This window comes from Aquarana catesbeiana, linkage group LG04, assembly GCF_042186555.1.
Source record: "Aquarana catesbeiana isolate 2022-GZ linkage group LG04, ASM4218655v1, whole genome shotgun sequence".
Lineage (NCBI taxonomy): Eukaryota > Metazoa > Chordata > Amphibia > Anura > Ranidae > Aquarana > Aquarana catesbeiana.
The window spans coordinates 361642448-361664840 of NC_133327.1; the positions used below are offsets into that span (position 1 = coordinate 361642448).

Consider the following 22393-nt stretch of genomic DNA (forward strand, 5'->3'; position numbering starts at 1 on the left):
GAAGCTCAGGATTGGTGTTGTGCACATCAGATCAAAGGATTTCTTGTTGGAATTTCTCAGCAGAATCACCAGGAACCAAAAAAGGATAAAAAAATGGAACTAATAGTGAAAAGTACCGTTTGAAAAGGGATTTATTCCATATACAAATGGGTACTTACAAAATAGTTGATAAAAACAGGCATCTAAAGGGATTAGAGATGGATCCGGACGCTGCTCACGGCGTGTGTTCCAGAAACCAGGAAGTGCATTCCAAGGAGCAGGAAATAACATTAGTGCCACCGGAAATACGTCAACATGTTTCGCCAACCTACAGGGCGTTATCAAAGACCTAATTCCCGGCCCAGTTGACCGTCTTAAATAGAGGAAAGGAGGAAACATCCCCCACACAGAGGACTAGTCACCATCCACATGACGTCTTTAGTCCTTGGAATCGATTTTGCAGATTGCTATTTGGACTTTTTTGGTCTCTCCCAGCGGCTGTGCTCTGCCTGTGGGAGTGACCTTTTTTCATATCATCATCAGCATGGTTCCCATGTGGATGGTGATCAGGAGTGTCTGTGGTCCATTGCACTTCAAAAGTTTTTTTTCCCATTGGGGATCAGAACATTCAGCACATTTATTTGGACTTTATTTACAGTTTTTTTGCTTTGTATATTCACATCTGCACTTATCTACACTTGGTTACACATGTTTAATAACATTTTCATAATTTTACATTTCTAGTGAGTAGCACTTTGTGTGTGGCCGCTGCTTTAGTTTTCTTTTTCACTGTTTTTTCACCATTCAGCGCGAGTTTAAATTTTATATTACTCACTAAAGGGTTAAAAGCGCCCGCAAAAGACCTGCCATTGATTTCAATGGGCAGGGGCGCTTTAGGAGCGGTGTATACACCACTGCTAAAACGCCTCAAAGAAGCTGCTTGCAGGACTTTTTTTTTACATCCTGCCAGCGCAGCACCCCAGTATGAAAGCCCTCGGGCTTTCACACTGGGATTGCAGATGACGCATTTTTCAGGCGCTTTACAGGTGCTATTTTTAGCACTAAAGTGTCTGAAAAACACCTCCAGTGTGAAAGGGGTCTTAGTATTGCACTTACTCCAGTAAAACAGGTCGTCATATTTTAGCAGTTTGGTCTTAGATTTTTAGTATTTTGTAATTAATAGTTTTATTTCAGGAGCTTGGTCCCTTAGGCTTGGTTCACACCTAAGCGTTTTTTAGTGCTTTTTGCAGAAACACACTACAGTCCATTTAACATGGCTTCCTAAGGGACTCATTTACATCTCTGCTTTTTTTAGCTGATGTATTTTTGGAAAGGGTCAGGGACTTTTATTTTTAATGCAAAATGGTGCTTTTTTTGGTTCAACAGACTTCAATGGAGAAGCTGCATAAAAGCATGTAGTGCATTTTTTACCGCAATTTTGCTGTGATTTGCAGTTTTTAATCTGCTCAACAACAAATTGGCCAAAAAACACAAAAAACAAAAGCATAAAAAAATTAAAAAAGCAAAACTCATTAAAAAACGCAGGAAAAAACGCATGGGCAAAAAAGCACCGCAGAAATAGATCAAAAGCAAACTGCATACAGTGTATCTAGAAAGTATTCACAGCGCTTCACTTTTTCAACATTTTGTTAGGTTACAGCTTTATTCCAACATGGATTAAATTCATTACTTTCCTCAAAATTCTCGAAAACATACCCCATTATGACAACATGAAAGAAGTTTGTTTAAAATCTTTGCAAATTTATTAAAAATAAAAAACAAAAAATAAAAATCGTATGTACATAAATATTCACAGCCTTTGCCATGACACTCAAAATTGAGCTCAAGTGCATCCTGTTTCCACTGATCATCCTTGAGATGTTTCTACAACTTGAGTGGAGATGCATCTGTGGTAAATTCAGTTGATTGGACACGATTTGGAAAGGGACACCTGTCTATACAAGATTCCACAGTTAACAGTGCATGTCCGAGCAGAAACCAAGCCATGAAGTCCAAGGAATTGTCTGTAGACCTCCAAGAAAGGATTGTACCGAGGCACAGATCTGGGGAAGGGTACAGAAAAACGTCTGCAGCATTGAAGGTCCCAATGAGCACAGTGACCTCCATCATCCGTAAATAGAAGATGTTTGGAACCACCAGGACTGTTCCTAGAGCGGGCCAAACTGAGTGATCGGGGGAGAAGGGCCTTAGTCAAGGAGGTGACCAAGAACCTGATGGTCATTCTGTGGATAGAGGAGAACCTTCCAGAATAACAACCATTTCTTCAGCACTCCACCAATCAGGCCTGTATTGTAGAGTGGCCAGGCAGAAGCCACTCGTCAGTAAAAGGCACATGACAGCCCACCTGGAGTTTGCCAAAATGTACCTGAAAGACGCTCAGACCATGAGAAACAAAGTTCTCTGGTCTGATGAAAGATAGAACTCCTTGGCCTGAATGGCAACCTCATGTCTGGAAGAAACTAGGCACCGCTCATCACCTGGTCAATACCATCCCTACAGTGAAGCATGGTGGTGGCAGCATCATGCTGTGGAGAGATTTTTCAGTGGCAAGAACTGGGAGACTAGTCAGGATTGAGGAAAAGATGAATTCAGCAAAATACAGAGACCTCCTCGATGAAAACCTGCTCCAGACCTCAGACTGGGACGAAGGTTCATCAACCAACAGGACAACGACCCTAAGCACACACCCAAGATAACAAAGGAGTGGCAACGCTGAATGTCATTGAATGGCCCAGTCAGAGCCCAGACTTGAACCCAACTGAACATCTCTGAAGAGATCTGAAAATGGCTGTGCACCGACGTTCCCCATCCAACCTGATGGAGCTTGAGAGGTCTTATAAAAAAGAATGGGAGAAACTGCCCAAAAATGGGTGCGCCAAGCTTGTAGCATCATACTCAAAAGGACTTCAGGCTGTAATTGGTGCCAAAGGTTCCTCAAAAAAGTATTTTGCAAAGGCTGTGAATACTTATGTACATATTTGTTTGTTTTTTTTGTTTAGTTTTTTTTATAAATTTGCAAAGATTTCAAACTTCTTTCACGTTGTCATTATGTGGTATTGTTTGTAGAATTTTGAGGAAAATAATGACTTTAATCCATTTAGGAATAAGGATGTAACATAGCAAAATGTGGAAAAAGTGAAGTGCTGTGAATACTTTCCAGATGCAATGCAGGTGTGAACCAAGCCATGTGTTTTAGCACCTATGCTTTTTGCAGAAACGCACTACAGTCCATTTAATATGGTTTCCTATGGGTCACGTTCACATCTATGCTTTTTTCAGCTGCTGCTTTTTTGGAAAGGGTCAGGGACCATTTTAAAATCAAAATGGTGCATTTTTGGTTCAACAGACTTCAATGAAGAAGCTGCTGAAAAGCACGTAGTGCGTTTTTGCATTGATTTGCGCTTTTTTAATCTACCCAAAACAAAAATCGGGAAAAAAAAGGCATACAAAAAATGCAAAAGCGCATCAAAAGCCTGCAAAAATGCATAAAAACCACGTGTCCCAAAAAAAAAAAAAAAAAAAAAAAATCGCAAAAATCACTGCAAACGGCACATTCAGTACATTTTTGCAGGTTTTCTTTTTGAAGCAATTTAATTTATGCTTACATTATATGTCCACTTTTTTTTTTGTTTTACTATAAATATCACTTGTATCTTTAAACATTCTCGAATTTAATCCAGACAACTGAAATTCTTTGGACACGTTTATTATGTGTTATACTTTTTCTTCATGATGTATATATCTATGTCTATAGAAATATCTTTGAGTAAGCCATGGGACGCAGAGTCAGGCTAATATTCATTACCTGCCGGGATGTCCCAGAGCAATAGCCTTGGGGGGGGGGGAGAGACACCCTAACAATAGCCATCAGAACTTCTTATACAGCAGCCAGCAGTACACTGTGGCCAAAAGCAGAATCCTCAGCTGCTAGAACATCCACTTGATAAAATTTTGTGAACGTATGCACTGAAGACCAGGCAGCAGCCTTACAAATCTGAGCCACAGATACCTGATGGCGAAAAGCCCATGAGGTTTCTACACCCCTGGTAGAATGAGCTCTCGCCCTAAAGCAGTGGTCATCAACCCTGTCCTCAGGGCCAACTAACAGGCCAGGTTTGCAAGATAACTGAAATACATCACAGCTGATATAATTTGCTGCTCAGTGATTGCAGTATTCTAGTCTGCATCGCCCCAAGGTAATACATAAAACCTGGCCTGTTAGTGGGCCCTGAGGACAGGGTTGATGACCACTGCCCTAAAGGGAAGAGCTTTAGATTTCAGGCCGTAGCCCTGAAAGACCAATTGGCAATGGAAGCTGCCTGCCCCTTCTTTGGTCCTTTTGGTAAAACAAAAAAGGAGTCTGATCCTTGGATCTCTGCAGATCTAGACCAGGGATCCTCAAACTACGGCCCTCCAGCTGTTGCAGAACTACACGTCCCATGAGGCATTGTAAAGCTCTGACATTCACAGACAATAATAGGCATGATGGGAATTGTAGTTCCTGAACAACTGGAGGTCCATAGTTTGAAGACCCCTGCTCTAGACAGATAAACCTTGATTGCCCGAACAACGTCCAAAGAATGCAGTCGTCTCTCTTCCGCCAAACAAGGCTGAATGAAAAAAGAAGGCAAAATAATGTCATGATTTAAATGAAAGGCCGATGCTACCTTTGGCAAAAAGAATGGAACAGGATCAAGTGCGGTTCCCTGCATGAAAGGGCCACCAACTCAAACACCCTTCTAGCCGAGGTGATAGCCATCAGGAAGGCTAGATTGCGTGACAGCAAGTCTAATGGAATTTCCTTGATAGGTTCAAATGGTTGTTTCTGTAACATAGACAGCACCAAGTTCAAGTCCCAAGGACACATAGGTGACCTAATGGGGGGGGGGGGGAAGCAAGCGAGTTGCCCCTTGCATAAAGGTTCAGATCAGTGAATGGGAGGCTAAAGGCCTTTAGAAGAATACTGATAAGGCCGAAACCTAACCTCTGATTGTACTCAAAGGCAATTTGATTTCCACAGCTGACTGTGGAAAAGAGAGTTCTCCCAATCACATATTTCCAAGGATGCCATTTTCTGGCTTCACACCAAGCAATATAAGTCTTCCAGACCTTATGATAAAACTTCATAGTGACAGCTTTTCTAGCATTCACTAGAGTAGACACCACTGGTCCCGAGATGCCACGGTCCTTTAACACCCTGGCTTCAATAGCCATGCCGTCAAAGTTAGAGACTGTAAATTGGGGTGGAATATAGGACCTTGAGACAGTAGATCGGGGCGATGTGGAAGCGTCCATGGCCCGTCTATCGTCAGTCTCTCAATCTCCGGGAACCAGGGCCTTCTGGGCCAGGCTGGTGCCACCAAAATGACTGGAACCCCCTCTCTCTGAAACCTGCGCAACAAATGTGGAAGGAGAAAGATCGGAGGGAAAGCATAAACCAGGGAGTACTGGCTCCATGGAACTATCAGAGCATCTGCTCCAATTGCCAGAGGATCTCTTGCTCGAGACACAAACTGCTGTAGCTTGTTGTTGAACCTGGATGCCAGTGGGTCAACCTCTGGCCATCTCCAACATTGGCAAATTTCCTGGAACACCTCTGGGTGTAGGGATCATCCCCCCGGGCAGATCTGCTGGCAGCTGAGATAATCTGCCTTCCAGTTTTCTACTCCCAGGATATGGACTGCCGATATCATTGGCACATGTCCCTCTGCCCAGGCTAGTATGTAGTTTACCTCCCTTTGCCTTTGTGGTTTATATAGGCAACTGCCGTGGCATTGTTGGACTGAACCCTGATGGGGCAGTCCTGAAGCTCCGCTGTCCAGGACCGCAGAGCCAGACATACTGCCCGTAATTATAGGATGTTGATAGGCAGGGTCTGCTCTGTCCCTGACCATTTCCCCTGAGTTGTGAGCCCGTCTAGGGTCGCTCCCCAGCCTGAGAGACTGGCCTCTGTAGTCAGTACTCTCCAAGTTACCGGGAGAAAGGATTTTCCCTTTCGCAGGTTCTGATCCTGCAACCACCAGTTTAGGCTTAAGCATGCCCGAGAAGATAAGCACATTGGATAATCCAGGGCTTTTCTTCCTCTGTTCCAAGCTAACAGGATTTCTTATTGTAAAGGCCTGGAATGGAAGTGGGCATAGGTCACTGCCTCGAAGGAGGATACCATCCTCTCTAGAAGACTCATACAGAGCCGAATGGAGGGTTGTCTGGTGCCCCTTATCTGACGCACCTGATCCTTCAGGGCACAGATTCTTACGGGTGGCAAGAATACTCTTGCTTGGACCGTGTTTAGAATCAGACCTAAATATCTTAGACTTTGAGCTGGTCTCAAGGCTGACTTTTCGGTATTTATGATCCAGCCTAAGCTTTTCAAATACCTCATGGTGTATATTTTGCTCTTTTCTAGAGCCTGTACACGGAGTGATCTCTGAGCAGGTGGTCGTCCAGATACCCGAGCACCAGGATCCCTTGGGCCCTTAAAAGAACCAGTACTGGTGCTAGGAACTTTGTGAACACCCGGGGAGCTGTAGCAAGCCCGAAGGGTAGAGCCACAAACTGAAAGTGATGTTCCTGTACTGCAAAACGTAGGAACCTCTGATGAGCCTTAAAGATAGGTACGTGTAAGTACGCGTCCTTCATATCGATGGAGGCTAAAAAGTCTCCCCTCTGGAGTGAGGTTACTACTGAGCGGACAGACTCCATCTGAAAGGATTGTATCAATAGATACTTGTTCAGGGACCTTGGGTCCAAAATGGGCCTTGTGTCTTTGTTTGGTTTCTGAACCGTAAACAGGTTTGAGTAAAACCCTGTGCCCTTTTCAGATACAGGAACCTCTACAATCACTCCTTGATGCACTAGATGATGTAGTACCTGAAGCAATAAGTTTCTTTTTGGAGGATCCGAGGGAACGCTGGATCTTAAAAACCTCTGAGGGGGAACCCCCCGTAACTTCAGCTTGTAACTGCGAGAAATAATGGAGGTGACCCACTCGTCCTGAATTGTTGTTTTCAAAATGTCCGCAAAGTGCATCAGCCTTCCCCCCACCCGATGGAGTAGGGGTGTCCCCTCAAAAGGAGGGCTTGGTGCTGGGTTTAGAAGAATTTTGGACCCAGGGCCTTCTCTGGCCCTGGCCTTGCCCCTGGCCCTAGCAACCTGTTGGTGGCGGAACCGCCCTGACGCAGAGATATTTGAGGAAGCAGGCCCTGGGGTTTTTAAACAAGGGGCATATGATGCTTTTCTTCACAGGAAGTAGAGAACTCTTCCCTCCTGAAATCTTTTGGATATATTTGTCCAAGTGATCACCGAATAAACGTTCCCCATGAAACGGGAAACCTGACAATAACTTTTTACAAGGAAGCTCGGCTGACCAGTTCTTAAGCCATAAAAGTCTGCGCATATGTACATACAAGAGAGCCAGACGAGAAACCTGTTGTATTGAATCCCTTAAAGCATAAACAGCAACACACAGCGCTCGAGGAATATCTGTCTTACTTTTAAGGAGATCATCCTTTCTGGTTAGGCCTATCTGGCCGCTCGACCTGATCCTTTACTGACTGGCAAATACCAATTGCTGCAACAGCTGGCTGAATAGTTGAACTGGCCAAAGAAAAGCCTTTAATAATAACTCCAATTTCTTGTCAACAGGGTCTTTCAAGCCCAGTGCATTATCTACCGGACAAGTTAAGTTCTTGTTTAAGGAAGAGACTGCTGCATCTGAGGCTGGCATGCTGCATTTTTTAACAAACTTTTCATCCATGGAATATAAAAGGGAAAGCCTTTTAGGAGGCAAAAAAGTCCAGTCAGGATGTTCCCAATCAGCATACACCGCCTGTTCCAACAGGGGGTGTAGTGGGAAAGTCTGTGCGACCTGAAAAGGTCTCAGAGATCCCAAAAAGGACCAGGGGGGCTCAGTCACCTCTGCAAGAGGCAACTTAAAGGCAGAACAAACCATTTCGGCCAGAGTCAGGATCAAAAGCCTCTGCGACTGAGAGGCAGACATCGACTGGATATCTTGTCTAGATTGCTCGGAAGCAGACTCATCTGCTGGGCACTCCATCGAATCCTGAGCTTTCAGCTCTTCCCCCATCCTCAACCCATTCCTGCTCCTGACTAGGAGACTCCAGGGGGGGGATCTGTCATGCTTCCTGCCACCCTGCGGGTTGGACGCAATCGTGTCGGCAATCCTGTGCTCAAACCCGGCTAGGGCTGAGGACAGTTCATACTTAGTGATAAAGGGTGAAGCAGCAGCGTTGACTGTAGGCACAATACCAGATAGGCGCAGCGGCTCAGATTTCCTGGGGGCCTCTAGTCTTTCAAGGGATACAACACTAAGGATACGACTGGGTTCATCAGGAACTACTGATGACATAGGTGTGCCCTTCCTTATGGGGTTAGTCCCACTCCTCTTTTTGGAAGACATTCAATGCTGCAAACAACGAGTACTTGGTAGAGTAAAACACCTCAGAAGGGAGACAATTAAATAGGGCTCACCATCCCCTATGCAACAATCCTGCTAAGCACCTTTAGCCTGCCAAGCAACACCTGGTGACTCATGTGACCAGGGTAAGGAAAAATGAACCACTGCAAGTGTCTGCACAGAGCCTGCTCTGTGTCCCACGGCTGCCTTCTGGAAGCACCACATGCTTGGCCTGCACAGCTTAAATAAGCTGGGTGTGCACCGGGAACGTTCTATGTGTGTGCGCACGCATGTGCACGGTCCCGGCGAGTAGACGTGACTGTATTTGCGTACCCGTGTAGCTGCGTTGTCCATGGCCGCCAAACAAACTGCTAAGCCCAGCGGTTCTCTTGTGAACGCACGTGCGCCATGGCGAACCAAGGCAAAATGGCGCACCGTCTTGCGCCATCATACAGGTAGAAAACAGCCAGACACAAGCAAAAAAAGGTACAATTTGCAAACACCCACATTTAGCCTATAACTCCCCCGTATGGTCACCGCACACAGGTGTCCAGCCTTAGCTAGGTTGACCGATTGTTACAATCACTGGGACACCCCACAATAATAAAATAAAGGGGTTTCACTTACCCATCCTGGCGCAGGGCCACTTAGAAGCTAAGGGCCTAAGCTTCACCCTTCACGGCGGGTTCCTGTCACTTGGACCTTCAAGGACTGGGTACCCTTTCATGTTTAGGGTCCACTCCCTTGGACCTGTACAGCACCCTGCAGGAAATGCCTTAGCGCTGTAGTGTCCAGGATTTCCACTCCGCAGGGTCCAGCACCCGGAGGCCACGTTACAGGCAAAACCTTGCAGGATCTTAAGTCTTCTTTGTGAGGCTCAGGTACCATTTATCTAAGCATAAAAGCCTGTGTCAAATGGATCCAATCAGTGAATCCCTTGATTCATTTTTGGAACCGTTTGTGGGACTAGAGACCTGGATCTCAGAGAGCTCAAACAAACTGTGCCATCCACCTTGCAGACACTGGTAAAGAAAACTAAAATACTTACTGTATGGGAGGGGTTATATAGGGGATCACTTCCTGTCTGAAGACCTTTGGTCTACCAGTGTACATTCACCTAATGATGGAGTATAACCCAGCAGGTAATGAATATTAGCCTGACTCTGTGTCCCATGACGTATGAAAAAGAAATCTATAGTTACACTGTGGGATGTAAGGACATACAAACACTGCATGTTTAGCAATGTATAGAAGGAACGTAAGCATTCTTATGTAATGCGCAAAACTGGCGGTCTCCCCAAACAAAAATTATGAGAAATTATATTGATAATCTTATCTACCACAACTGACCATTTTTATAGAATTACTCAACATTGAAAGTCTATCAAGCATATTTATGAATCATTCACTGTATACTAAAACTCACTGATCTGGAAGATTTACCTTGAATGTTTAGTGAATTTCACAGCTTTAAAAATATGCAATCTCCCGTTTCCATTTAAAAACACCAGTGTCACATGCAAAACATGCTAAAAACAAGCTGAGTGTCTGAAACAAGGCACCAATAGCTGCATAGCTGCCAGCATGTCCTCTGTCATCTTAAAATACTGCTTACTGTGTCCCAGAAGCTCTCAAAACTCTAGGCTTTAGGGTAATCCATGCATTAAACATGCCCAAAATGCCATGAAGCTGCCATTCGTTAGTTCTAAGTGAATGCTTTCTCTTCCATAAGGGTTTAGGGGCTTTTGTTGAATGGAGCACTGGAATTTGAAAATCAGACTAATTATGCAGGCTTTGTGGTGCCTACTTCAGAATCTCAGTATACAGTGTTAGAACAGGTGCTACAATACTGGATATACCTGAAAGAGTGAATTAAAAAATTCACAGGGAATACATGCAATAAAATGTATTGGATTTTCAAAATACTGGTTTTGTACAATTTGTGTTCTACCCAATACCTTAAAGTGTAAACCATAGTAGAAAAAAAAAAAAGTGCCCCCACAGGCTTATGTCATAATCTGCTAGTACGCACCGCATACTAGCACATGACGACAGACTTAAAGGGGTTGTAAAGGCAGAAGGTTTTTTATCTTAATGCATTGTAAGCATTAGGATAACAAACTTGTGTGCAGCAGCCCCCCTAATACTTGCCTGAGCCCCATCTCTATTCAGCAATGTCCACGAGTCCCTCGGCCGTCAATCAATGTCAGTTAGCCAATCAGGAGAGAGAAGGAGAGGCCTGAACTGCAGCTCCATGTTTGGATGGACACACAGAGCTGCATCTCGGGACGGGTGCCCCCATAGCAAGCTGCTTACTGTGGGGGCACTCAACAGGAGGGAGGGGCCAGGAGCAGCGAAGAGCGACCCGAGAAGAGGAGGATATAGCCTGCCCTGTGCAAATCCACTGCACAGAGCAGGTAAGTATAACATGTTTGTTTTTTTTTGTTTTGTTTTTTAAAAGGAGACTTTAGAATTACTTTAACTAAAACCGAATCCCTCCAGCGGCACGCTGTCACCGCTGAAGGGGAATCCATCTTCACTCGGTCTTACTTTTGAATTTGCAGGCTCTGACCATATGGATGGCTGAGCCGTGATGACGTCACTACTGCAGCACAGTTCTCTCAATGGACAGCATGCGCCTGCGATGTCACCTGCTGCTACACATGTAAATATCTCCTAAACAGTGCATATTTAGGGGATATTTACTGTACCTACACAGGTAAGCCTTGTTATAGGCTTGCCTGTAGGTACAAGATAAAAAGCGATGTTTACTACCGCTTTAACGGCTTTACTGAATACTTTTTTACATACATATCAACACTAACCATGAAAGCATGACAAATTTGGACATACCATGCCTTCTTCTCCATGGAAACGCACAGCAATACCTTGCTTAAGTTTTTCACAATTTGATTTAAACACCACTTCACAACTGCTCCTAAAAAGAGAATCTAAATATGTAAAAAATTAATTACATTCTTGTTAAAGCAAAATCTCTGGATTAAACAAGTAGTTTTATGGCTCATACCTCTATGAACTAGCAATATGTCATTCTCATTTACAGGTCTATGAACCATATCAGAATCTGGTTGCCCAGCATGTAGATGTTCATAAAACCACTCGCAACGTTCTTTAAAAGGCTGCAATACAAAAAAGAAAAACAAGGATGCAATTCTGTAAATTATAGATCCTCAGTGTACTGCCCTCAAATTACCTATGCAAATTATATTTTTTCGAGCTAAAGAAGACTGCATCTTGTGTATTTTTCTAACAAAAAATATACAAAAATAGCTTTATAAATAAAAAAAATATAATAATACAGCCCTCTGTGTTTTGCACGTTAAAAGTGATCCTAAAGGCTTGTTTGGGAAAAAAAAAAAAAAAAAAAACACGTTATACTTACCTGTTCTGTACAATGGTTTTGCACAGCGTAGCCCTGATCCTCTTCTTCTCGAGTCCCCCCGCTGGTGCTCCTGGCTCCTCTCCCTTGACCAGTCCCCCGAACAGCAAGCGCTTGCTATGGGGGCACTGATGCATGTTCGCTCCCGAGCCCTGCTATGTGTCTCCATAAGACACAGAGCCACGGCCTGGCCCCTCCCCCTGCTTTCTCTGCATTAGCTCACTGGCTGTGACTGACAGCAATGGCTCCCGCTTCTGTGTTTCAGGCAATGAGGAGAGAGACACCCGGGACAGCTGAGGCTCCCATGCACATTGCTGGATCAAGAGGGGCTCAAACCCTATATAGATCATAGCATGTTTTTGTTACATTTTAAATAGCATATACGTTTATATTATACAAACACATGGGCCATTCCAAGTCAAGCAATCAAGAGGCTGAAAACCCAGCCACCCAGAAGAAGTTAAGGAGAAGATGCAGCACAAATGGGCGAACGTGAGGAGGCCGGCATCTGTCCACTTTAAAGGATAAGTTCACCTTTCTACAAAAAAATATGAATGCCCATCTTTTAGCAGGTAAAAAATGTGCATTGTTTTTTGTAGTAGGAGCCTGTAAAGCATTGCACCAGTGATCAGCAGATCGCTGATGGCATGCAGGTCCCCTACACACAGTCAGTGTATCTGCTTCCCATACATCCCACAAGGGCAAGTCTATATTTGCCGACAGGACTCAATGAACAACCACAGCGCTCCACAGATAGTTCAATGAGAACTACAAGCTGACAGCCGCTAAGGATATCGGAGCTTGTAGTTCATTCACACACAGAGCTGTGTGTATGAATGACACGGCCGTGGGCTGTTTTCAGTGACAGCTAGTATGGCGAACTTCTCCCCGTACTGCTGCCACAGGGAGGAGGTGCAGCAGCACTGGGAACAGGTTACGTATTCCACACGAAAATCAGGTGGAACATGTAACATTCCCAAAGGTGTATTTATCCTTTAAGGTTAGGGGCTGTTCTAAACATCAAGACTAGGTCCTCAGGTAAAACTATGTAAAACATTTTAGTTTGTCCTCTTTCTAGTTTAAGTAGCCTACAATTTGTCCTCTTTCTAGTTTAAGTAGCCTACAATTACAAGTGCTAAATTTGTGGAAGTGTGTCAATCCATAAAAAATTAATTATATAACTCACTTGACAATGTCAACCTAACAAAGCTTGTTGGGCTAACCCAAAGTTGTGACCTCTTTTTCCCACTTGCTTGTACAGTCTTTTGGTTTTGTGCATTTTAAAAATTAAAAAGCTCATCTAAAGTAAAAACAGGATTTTTCCTACAGCTTATCTGTAAAATCCTTTTCTTGGAGTACATCACGGGACACAGGGAAGCTATAGTAATTACTATCTGGGATATATGCCACCTATAGGTGAATGGACACTGGCCCACCCAAAACACAGGAAGTCCCCCCTCTATATAACCCCTCCTTTACAGGAAGTACCTCAGTTTTGTAGCAAGCAATTCCCAAAAGAGGGGAGGGGCCTCTGTGTCCCATGATGTACTCCAAGAAAAGGATTTCACAGGCAAGCTGTAGGAAAAATACGATTTTCTTTATCGTACATCACAGGACACAGAGCAGCTATAGTAATTACTATCTGGGATGTCCCAAAGCAATGCCCCTGAGGGGAGGGAGACACCATCATAGAAACTGCCTCTAAAGAAGGAGCTACTCTGCTATTTGTAATACGCTGAGGCCAAAGGCAGTATCTTCTACGTGATTGACATCGACCTGTATAAACAAAAGACCAAACAGTGGTCTTGTACATCTGGGCCACTGACATCCGATGATGGATGGCCCAAGATACTCCTACACATGGTAGAGAATCTCTCCCCAGAAAAAAAGTGCGTTTTTTGCCATTTAAACCATAGGCATCATTGATAAACTGGCAGATTAACTGTTAAATATTTGACCTGCATGCCGGCTGCCCTTCCTGGGCTCTTCTGGCAGCACAAACCAGGATTCCTGACTTGTGCCGACAACTCAAGTAGACCCTGAGCATCTGAACTACCTAAGTAGAGATCTTTCTCCTGCCGACTGTGGATTAGCAGAAAAATAAAAAGAGAAGACACTATCCTGATTCAAGAACTAGAAACCACTTTAAGCAATAAAAATGGATGAAGATGCAACATCACCTTATAATGTGAGACCAAGAATGGCTCCTTGCATGAAAGAGCCGCAAACTGTGACACTCCACTTCGTGAAGTGATAGCAACCAAAGACGCCACCTTCTAAGATAAAAGGACCAACAGAATTCCTCGATTGGTTCAAAAAGTGGCCTCTGCAAAGACAGTCAATATCAATTCAAGCCCCAAGGACACGAGAATGGACCGATAGGCGGGACTGTCCAAGTTACATGCTGTATGATTAATGAAACAAGGAGTGAGAAACAACGGATAGGGACGAACTCAGACCCTTAATGGTACTTAAGGCCAAACTCCTTTCTTCTACCGATTGGAGAAAGAAAAAGAAAATCTCCCACCCACATATTTCTGCGTACCATCCATTTTGTTTGACAGCTTTTTTTTTCTAATGGATCCGACTGAAGTCCATGATTCTTAATAGAACTGTCCAGACCTCCAAGTGCACATGTATCACCTCAGTGCCCACCATCTTACAGACACTGGCAAAAGAACTGAGGTACTTCCTGTATAGGAGGAGTTATATAGAGGTGGGATTTCCTGTCTTTTGGGTGTGCCAGTGTCCATTTACCTATAGGTGGTGTACAAACCAATAGTAATTAGCTGCTCTGTGTTCCGTGATGTACGATAAAGAAAACTATTTTTTTTAGTTTGAACAGAGCATGAAAACATTTTAACCCCATCAGGTTTTTATGAATGTCTGTGTCTACCACTGGAGAAATTCACACTCTTATTTTTCCTAATGACCACTGTCTCTGCATCTGAAAGTGAAGGAAAACCCAAAAGGCTGAGCTGTCACTGGAACAGAACAGAGGGGAAATCTTCCAATGGGGACCCCTGTTGCGGTGACAACACGTCTGAGAGAATTTCCCTTACTTTTATTAGTTTTCAAAAACAGACATTTCGAGTGACCACCTAAGCCAAGGAATGCCACAAAAAAACTGCAGCAAACATGCAGCTATCATTTGTAAGGCCTACTTTAATAAGCATGGAAAAAAAATATTAACAATGCTAAAGAGGTTCATCTTCATCCTGATGAAGTCCTATTAATGGAAAATATACATTGGTGTCATGTTTAAATGCCCCGCCCACATCCAAAGCCCCTTTGGGTGTGGCTGGATGATGGGCTACAAACCATCAAGGTAGGACTTGGCAGCCCTAGTGATGTTGTGTGAGAGGAGCAATGAGCTCCTGGAGGACTAACTTACTGTATGCCTGAGGCTATCTGAAATAGTACAGAAACCTGGGGATGCATCAGTGGGCACCTGGAGCACTTACACATACGAGCATGCAAGTTCAGCGCGAGGTGGTCTACAACCATTATTTGAATATCTGTTGCACAGCTGAGCAGCAACTGAAATTAGCATATATGGGACTGTCAGCGATACCTACTTGCAGCTGTGCGACTGCCATGAGAAACTGAAAATGCCTAAATAAACCGACTATATGTAGGTGAGACTAGCTTTTCTTTAAGTCTGTAAGAAAGACTGTAGTGGCTGCTTACTAATCAGCTATGTGCCTCTATTTTGTGGACTGGCATTGCTCATTTATATCTTACTTTGCTTTGTCTAGCTTACATGGGTTTGCCTACCTAACAAATGACAGCTTTCCACTTTTGCCGACTTGCTTACCAACTAGGAATTTACCATTTGTTCAGTTGACCATTTACTGTATTAAAGTAGTTAGCCATTTGTATATATGTGTACAATGTGTATGTGCGCAATACTCATTAGAGCTGCTTTGTGCTTGCAGCTTGAGGACAGAGTATTTGTATGGAACAATGTTGTTCCTATTTTACAAGGGTGGTGGGACATATGGGAGGTGTGTGCATACAATTGTGTGCGCATTTTTGATACATCTTTCTATTAAATATTATTATGTATTTTGCACTGAAAGTAGCTTTAATTGGTGTCTCATCCTACAAGTTTCTCTTTAGTTCTCCGGTAAACTAACAAAACTGTAGAAGGCCTGCCATTCCTCCTTAGGAATTTGCTTGCATTTTACTTGTGAGTGCAAGCATCCACTTTGTAAAAGCTTTGGACTATACAGAATAGAAATGTTAATTTCAGAACTGCAAGCTACTGAGCACAAGCAAGATAAAAAAGACAGCACAACAGCTGTCGTTTTAATTATGAAAGACCAATTATTCCTTTAAAAAAGAAACTATAGTGGTTAAGTTTCATTCCTATCAGATTTTTATTGCTGTCTGTGTCTCCACTGGGGGTATTTCATCCTCTGTTTCATCCTAGTGACTACTATTTCAGTATCTCATACAAAAAGGCTGAGCTGTCGCTGGAACAGAAAAGAGTGGAAATCTACCAACGAGGACACTTGTTGCAGTGACAATATTCTGGGATAATTTCCCTTACTTTTATTCGTTTTCGGCCACAGGAACATTTCCAATGATCAACCCATGCCAAGAAATGCCACAAGAAATTGGCAAAGTTTGCAGCTATTATTTGAAAGCCCTGCTTTGATAAGCAGGGAAAAAAACCTCAACAAAGATGCAAAAGAAGCCCATTTTCAATAAACCAACAGCAATGTAAAAAGCCTGAATTCCACCTTAGCTTTTCTTTGTATTTTACTTGTGCCTGCAAGCATCCACTTCAGGAAAGCTTTGGACTGTATACCTAGAATAGAATTGGTTATTTCAGAACTGCAAGCTACAGGGCACAAGCAAGATAAAAAGCCAATTGACCTTTTAATCATAAAAGAGCAATTATTCCTTTAAAAAAGGGAACTATAAAAATTATTTTTTTTAAATTCAAAGATTCACATCTTTCTTTTATATTTACAGTATATAAAAATTTATTTTACAAATGACACAGGGTACACACAGTATTATAGGTTTTCTAAAGTGGTTTCAAGAGGGTTTGCTTTTTGCAGTAAAGCAGATAAGGATATCCTGGAAAACGTGAAAAAAAAAAAAAAAAATTATCACTCAAACAGCTTGAAAAGACAATAATTTTATATATACGCCTTATTAGAAACCACCAACTCACACTCTTAACCGCAGTCCATATAAAGTATGTTCAAACATAATGCATAAATAGGTGTACTCCAACCAAAGGACTTGGCAAAAGAGATAACATTCAAAAAAAGTGTGCTTTTTTTTGGGTTGACGTTCCTCAAGAAACAGCTTGTGCCCTGCCAAAACAAAGACCTGAATACATCAAACTTTTGAATCCAAATCCTGTTACCATGTCCCATGGAGGGCATCTATTTATGGATTATATATACATTTTTAGTCATTTCCACTATAAATGGAATGAAATGATTAGACTTTAAGCAGGTTAGCAAATTGTATTTCAACTAGATTAGTATTCAAGTATAACAAATCTTTGGTAAATCGAATACTAAAATAATTAATTTACAAAATTATAAAAAGTACAAATTAACTAAAATTACCTGTGCTTTTATTATGTGCATAAATCTCGACATCAGCTCTGGACATTCCAGAAGAAAATGAAAGTGATCAAATATGATTTTGGGATTTCTGAAAACATAAGAAAATATTTTATCATGAATTACATTTTTTTAATTCAGATTTTAATAGATTGGTACTTTTACTGTTAAAAATGACACATTTGCTGTTAACAGGACCCGGTCAGGAAAAAAAAAACAAAACAAAACCACACAGGATCTGCCACTGCTTACTTCATTTTCACAAAACATGTTTTAGGGCTGTCCTTATTCACCCTTCTGTACCTCTGAATCATTTACCTGGACTAATCTTACGTGTTGGAAAAAAAAAAAAAGAAGAAAAGAATCAAAAAAGTGTGCTTTTTTTGGGTCAGCGATTCAATAAGCAGTTAGGTAGATAAAGGACTAACAGCCCTGGACGATGCACTCAAGTAGGCGACTATTGTATTATCAACTTCATAACGTCTATAATTCATTAAAAACAAGAGGTGATCATCATCCCTTTACTGTTTTTGAATCTTTATGTACACAACCTGACCCCCATACACATACAGTTTCCTTGCTCTACAATTTTCTCCTAACCAAGATCTTTTACTACAAACCTTCTCATTTTGTGGAATGGGAAAAGGAGCTAGGAGTCATTTTTGAGGAGAAAAGCCCGTAAATCCTGTATATGGACTCATAAATCATCTGTTGCGAGTAAAGTACAGGAACAAAATTACAAAGTCATCACGAGATGGCATCGCTGTCTTTGGATACAACACAAAATATTTTCAAATACATCAGATCAATGTTGGCGATGTCTATCCCATGTAGGCACCATACAACATATATGGTGGAGTAGCCCTGCCTTGCACCCATTTTGGGACAATGTTTTTAAAATATACAATGTATTTGCCTCAGAGACAGTGCCTAAACTCCCTAAACAGCATTATTATCTATGTTCCCAGAATCTGCCTCAAAAGTTAAGAGGATTTTGTGTTTCTTTTTAGTGGCTGCCAGGGCGATAATTCAGAGATAATGAAAATCCCAGTACACTCCTTCAATAATAGAATGGATAACGGAATAAAATATGCTTATAAAAATGGAAGAACTATCGGCGCAGCTGGCAGCTGCACAGACGATATTCTCATTTCCAAGATGTATGGCTCCCCTGGATATCTTTTCTGAAAAATCCTGACTTTGCAACTTTACTATCCTAGAATTCCCTCATCTGACCTTAAAACCCATATTTCGTTATATATTATTGGACATCTTGTCAATAGGCCCATGTTGTTTTCTTCTCTCTTTTCTTTGTCTTTTTTTATATTTAAACATGGTCTTTAATGCTTAATTCTCAATGTGAGAATGTCTCAAGATGTTATGCCAAATAAATAGATACCCAAAATGTTACGGTTTAAAATTGGGCACACTTGTGGAATGGCGACAAACTACTATTTAAAAATCTCCATAGGCAACACTTTAAAAATTTGTAACGGTTACCAGTTTAGAGTTTCAGAGGAGGTCTTTTGCTAGAATTATTGCTCTCGCTCTGACGATCACGGCGATACCTCACGTGATTTGAACAACGTTTACATTTGTGGGCGCGACTTACTTATACGTTTTCTTTGGTGTGCGAGCACACTGGGACAGGGGCACTTTAAAAAAAAAAAAAAAAAAAAAAAAAACATTTTTTTGTTTTTCTTCTGTATTTTTTTTTAATCAAAAAAAAATTCTGATCACTTTCATCGCGGTCACAAGGAATGTAAACATCCCCTGTGACAGTAATAGGTGGTAACAGGTACCATTTATGGAGAGATCTGGAGTCTAAAAGGCCCCCTAAATCCCTCCTTTGCACTTAAGTATTCAAAACGCCAAAATCTGTGTTTTGGAATACTAGGTATTTAAAAAAAAAAAAATTGGCGCTCCTTATAACAGCCGAGTGGCTGCTGAGCTGCATGGGTTGTTATCAGAAAGCCGACTGCCAGCTCTAAAAAAACGGTATCGGGGAGAAGCCTGCAGCTGCAGGCTTCACCCCGGTACAACCACTTCCTCAAAATGACACGTACGTTGTTTCGTGTGAAGTGGTTAATGGTACTGCAGTTTATATACAGTTAAATGTAGAGGCATATTTGTAGTATTAACCTTTGGGGATTCTAATCAATAGACACACATACACACACAGATGTTTTAATGAACAACATCCCTTGTGATAGCATGGGCAGGAGGGGTGTTGAAAATAATCATAGAATCGATGCAGCCTTGAACAATTCTGCATCAATTCTGCGAACGGCTACATTGATTGCATGGATGACGTCATCCCGGCTCGCCCTGCCTCTCCTGGGACAGCCCTGCCAGCCCACTCTAAAGTTAAAACAAATCACTGTCAGTCCCTGTTTCATGGATTCCTTCCTACAGTGTATAAGGGTTGATATAAACTGATGCCTCTACATTATTTCCGATCTTTCATCGCAAGTCATGGTCACGGGAATAGCATCAAATCGAATCGTTGACAGGATAATCGTAATCGAAACGTAAAACCAGTGAAGCTGCGCACCTCTAATGGGCAGTGACAGATCTCTACTCTGCCCTACAAAGCAGCCATTTAAACCAAGATTGGTTTGATCGGCTGCTTTACTAGCTGGAAGTGATGAAATCCTTGTTACTTCTGGTTTCTCAGGTCACAGAAGAGATTGAAGAATGGAAGGTCCTCCCATTCTTCACAGTGCTTCTGATGCGACAGGTTGAAATCAGTGGCAGGGACCCCCTTTCCGCCCTCTGTAAAAGTGATTGGGTGGCTGTAGAGCTGCTCAAATCACTTTTACAGGAAAGAGAATCAATGCCTGAAATGTTTGTTTAGAGCTACAACGAGAATGTTTTTATGTGTATGGTGGTCAGTACACAGTTATATAACCAAGTAAAAAATAAAAAAATAATGGGAACGGCGCCAAATACTGAACGTGCACTCTTACAACCTGATGCTGCTCCTAAATTTGTAAATTACTAATAAGATTGTGTTTTTGATTTATACCAATTAGAGGGCATTTAAAAAGAAAATTTGCACTATATTCACTTTATTTGCATTATATGATTTAATTTATTGCATATGCACTGTTGCAACTTAATATATGATAGAGTCAATACGATAAATATCTATATAATATGCACTATTGATGCGCCCTATACGGTTTGTACACAGTTATATATCCACCTATGTTAATATGAAAGGCTCAAGTCAAGCATAGACAGCTGCTGTAATGCTTTGCCACATCTACTAGCCCACTCATTTAAAATATTGTAGTCTAGAAAGCTATAATATGCTCATGTTTAAACAACGGAATTATTAGGTAGAGTAAAATTGTTGGTCTCATTTATCATCTTAAATATGTGCTGAACTCCTTTCAAAAATGCCAGTTGCTGAAATGCAATACTGAATGGCTTCAATAAATTTTCCGTTAGTGACTTGGAATGTGTGCAGATAAGTAGTTTGGACATCACTGCTACTACTCATGACAGACGGGCAGCATTTTTAAAACGTTGGCAGCCTATGCATTTCTCCTTTGCTATTCATAGAAGTGGATACAGATACAACTGTGCCCGCACAATTGCTGCATGTTAAAATCTGCCCGGCATTCAGGAGTGGGTTCATAGACCTGAACGCGGAGAGTGTGTAATTGGGTCCGTGCACCAACTCCTGCATATCTGGCAAATTTTGGCAAGCGCCAAAAAATGTCTCATGCACATCCGAATAAGGCCTAAATGTAGCCTACATAAGGTTTCCATTAAGCAAGTAATCCATATGCTTTATTATGCAGCAATTTAAATTTCACTTACTACAAAATATTACTTGTGCATAATGATTTAACTTACCTTGTAACAAAACATTTCAAAACTTCATCATGATTGCATACAAATTCAATGAACCGAGGGGATGTCAATCTGAAAAGTAGTTTAAAAAACGTGTTAGATTTAAAAGACAAATCTGGTCAACTATGTATAGTAGACAAAGAGGCGCACCAGATACACAACTGAATTTAAAAAAGGCATTTTCAACACCACGCTGCAAATGCCAGAAATGATGAGTAAGTGCAACAACCCAGAGCAACCAGAAATATTTCAGTGTATGGAGCCAGGCCAGCAAATGGTAGTTTCTCACTGTAAAAAAAAAAAAAAATCCATTGGTTGTGCGGTCACCGTGTTCAGGGTGGATTCTGCATTATCCAGGCAGCTCTAACCTAACTATGTAAAGCCTTACACTGAGCAAAATGCAATAACCCCCCCACCCAGTAACACATCAGTTTACTATAGTCACTTGCTTAGACAATTTCAGATATGGGTTACTTAAAGTGTTACTAAACCAAGTAATATGAAAATAGTTCATCTGATCAGATTACCACAAAAAAAAAGTCAACTCCATCCAAATCCTCTAACACTACCCTCTCCCCAGACTGACAATGCTGCTTTTCAAAGGTGTCCGCTTTACTACTTGATCTAGAACGCAGTCACACTAAGGCCCCTTTCACACTTGTGCTACTCCAAAGTCGCACAATTTTGCGGCCGCGATTTTGACATGACTTTGACAAGCAGGGACGCAACTGATTACCAAATAATTAGGGGGAACTCTACGCCAATTTTTTTTTTTTTTTTTAAACGGCATGGGTTCCCCCTTCATGAACATACCGGCCCTTCGGTCTGGTATGGGTTTTAAGGGGAATCCCCACGCTGAAAGAACGGCGTGGGGTCCCCCTAAATTCCATACCCAACCCTTATCTGAGCACCAGCCTGGCCGGTCAGGAAAGGGGGTGGGGACGAGCGAGCGCCCCCCCCCCCCCCCCCTACTGAACCGTACCAGGCCGCATACCCTCAACATGAGGGGTGGGTGCTTTGGGGCAGGGGGCCCTGCGCCCCCCCGCCCCAAAGCACCTTGCCCCCCCCGCCCCAAAGCACCTTGCCCCCATGTTGATGAGGAAAAGGGCCCCTTCCCGACAA

General features: G+C 42.3%; 1 protein-coding gene across 3 annotated transcripts in view; it reads right to left on the reverse strand.

The window, feature by feature from the left end:
* The window catches only part of HACE1 (HECT domain and ankyrin repeat containing E3 ubiquitin protein ligase 1), a 160367-nt gene that overhangs the window by 60127 nt on the left and 77847 nt on the right, over positions 1 to 22393 (reverse strand). For all 3 annotated transcript variants that reach the window (XM_073627003.1, XM_073627002.1, XM_073627004.1), the window contains 4 exons: positions 21275 to 21343; positions 17411 to 17498; positions 11445 to 11556; positions 11270 to 11367 (listed from right to left, as the gene is read on the reverse strand). In XM_073627003.1, coding sequence (XP_073483104.1) covers positions 11270 to 11367; positions 11445 to 11556; positions 17411 to 17498; positions 21275 to 21343 — 367 coding nt within the window. The remainder of the gene's footprint in view (positions 1 to 11269; positions 11368 to 11444; positions 11557 to 17410; positions 17499 to 21274; positions 21344 to 22393) is intronic.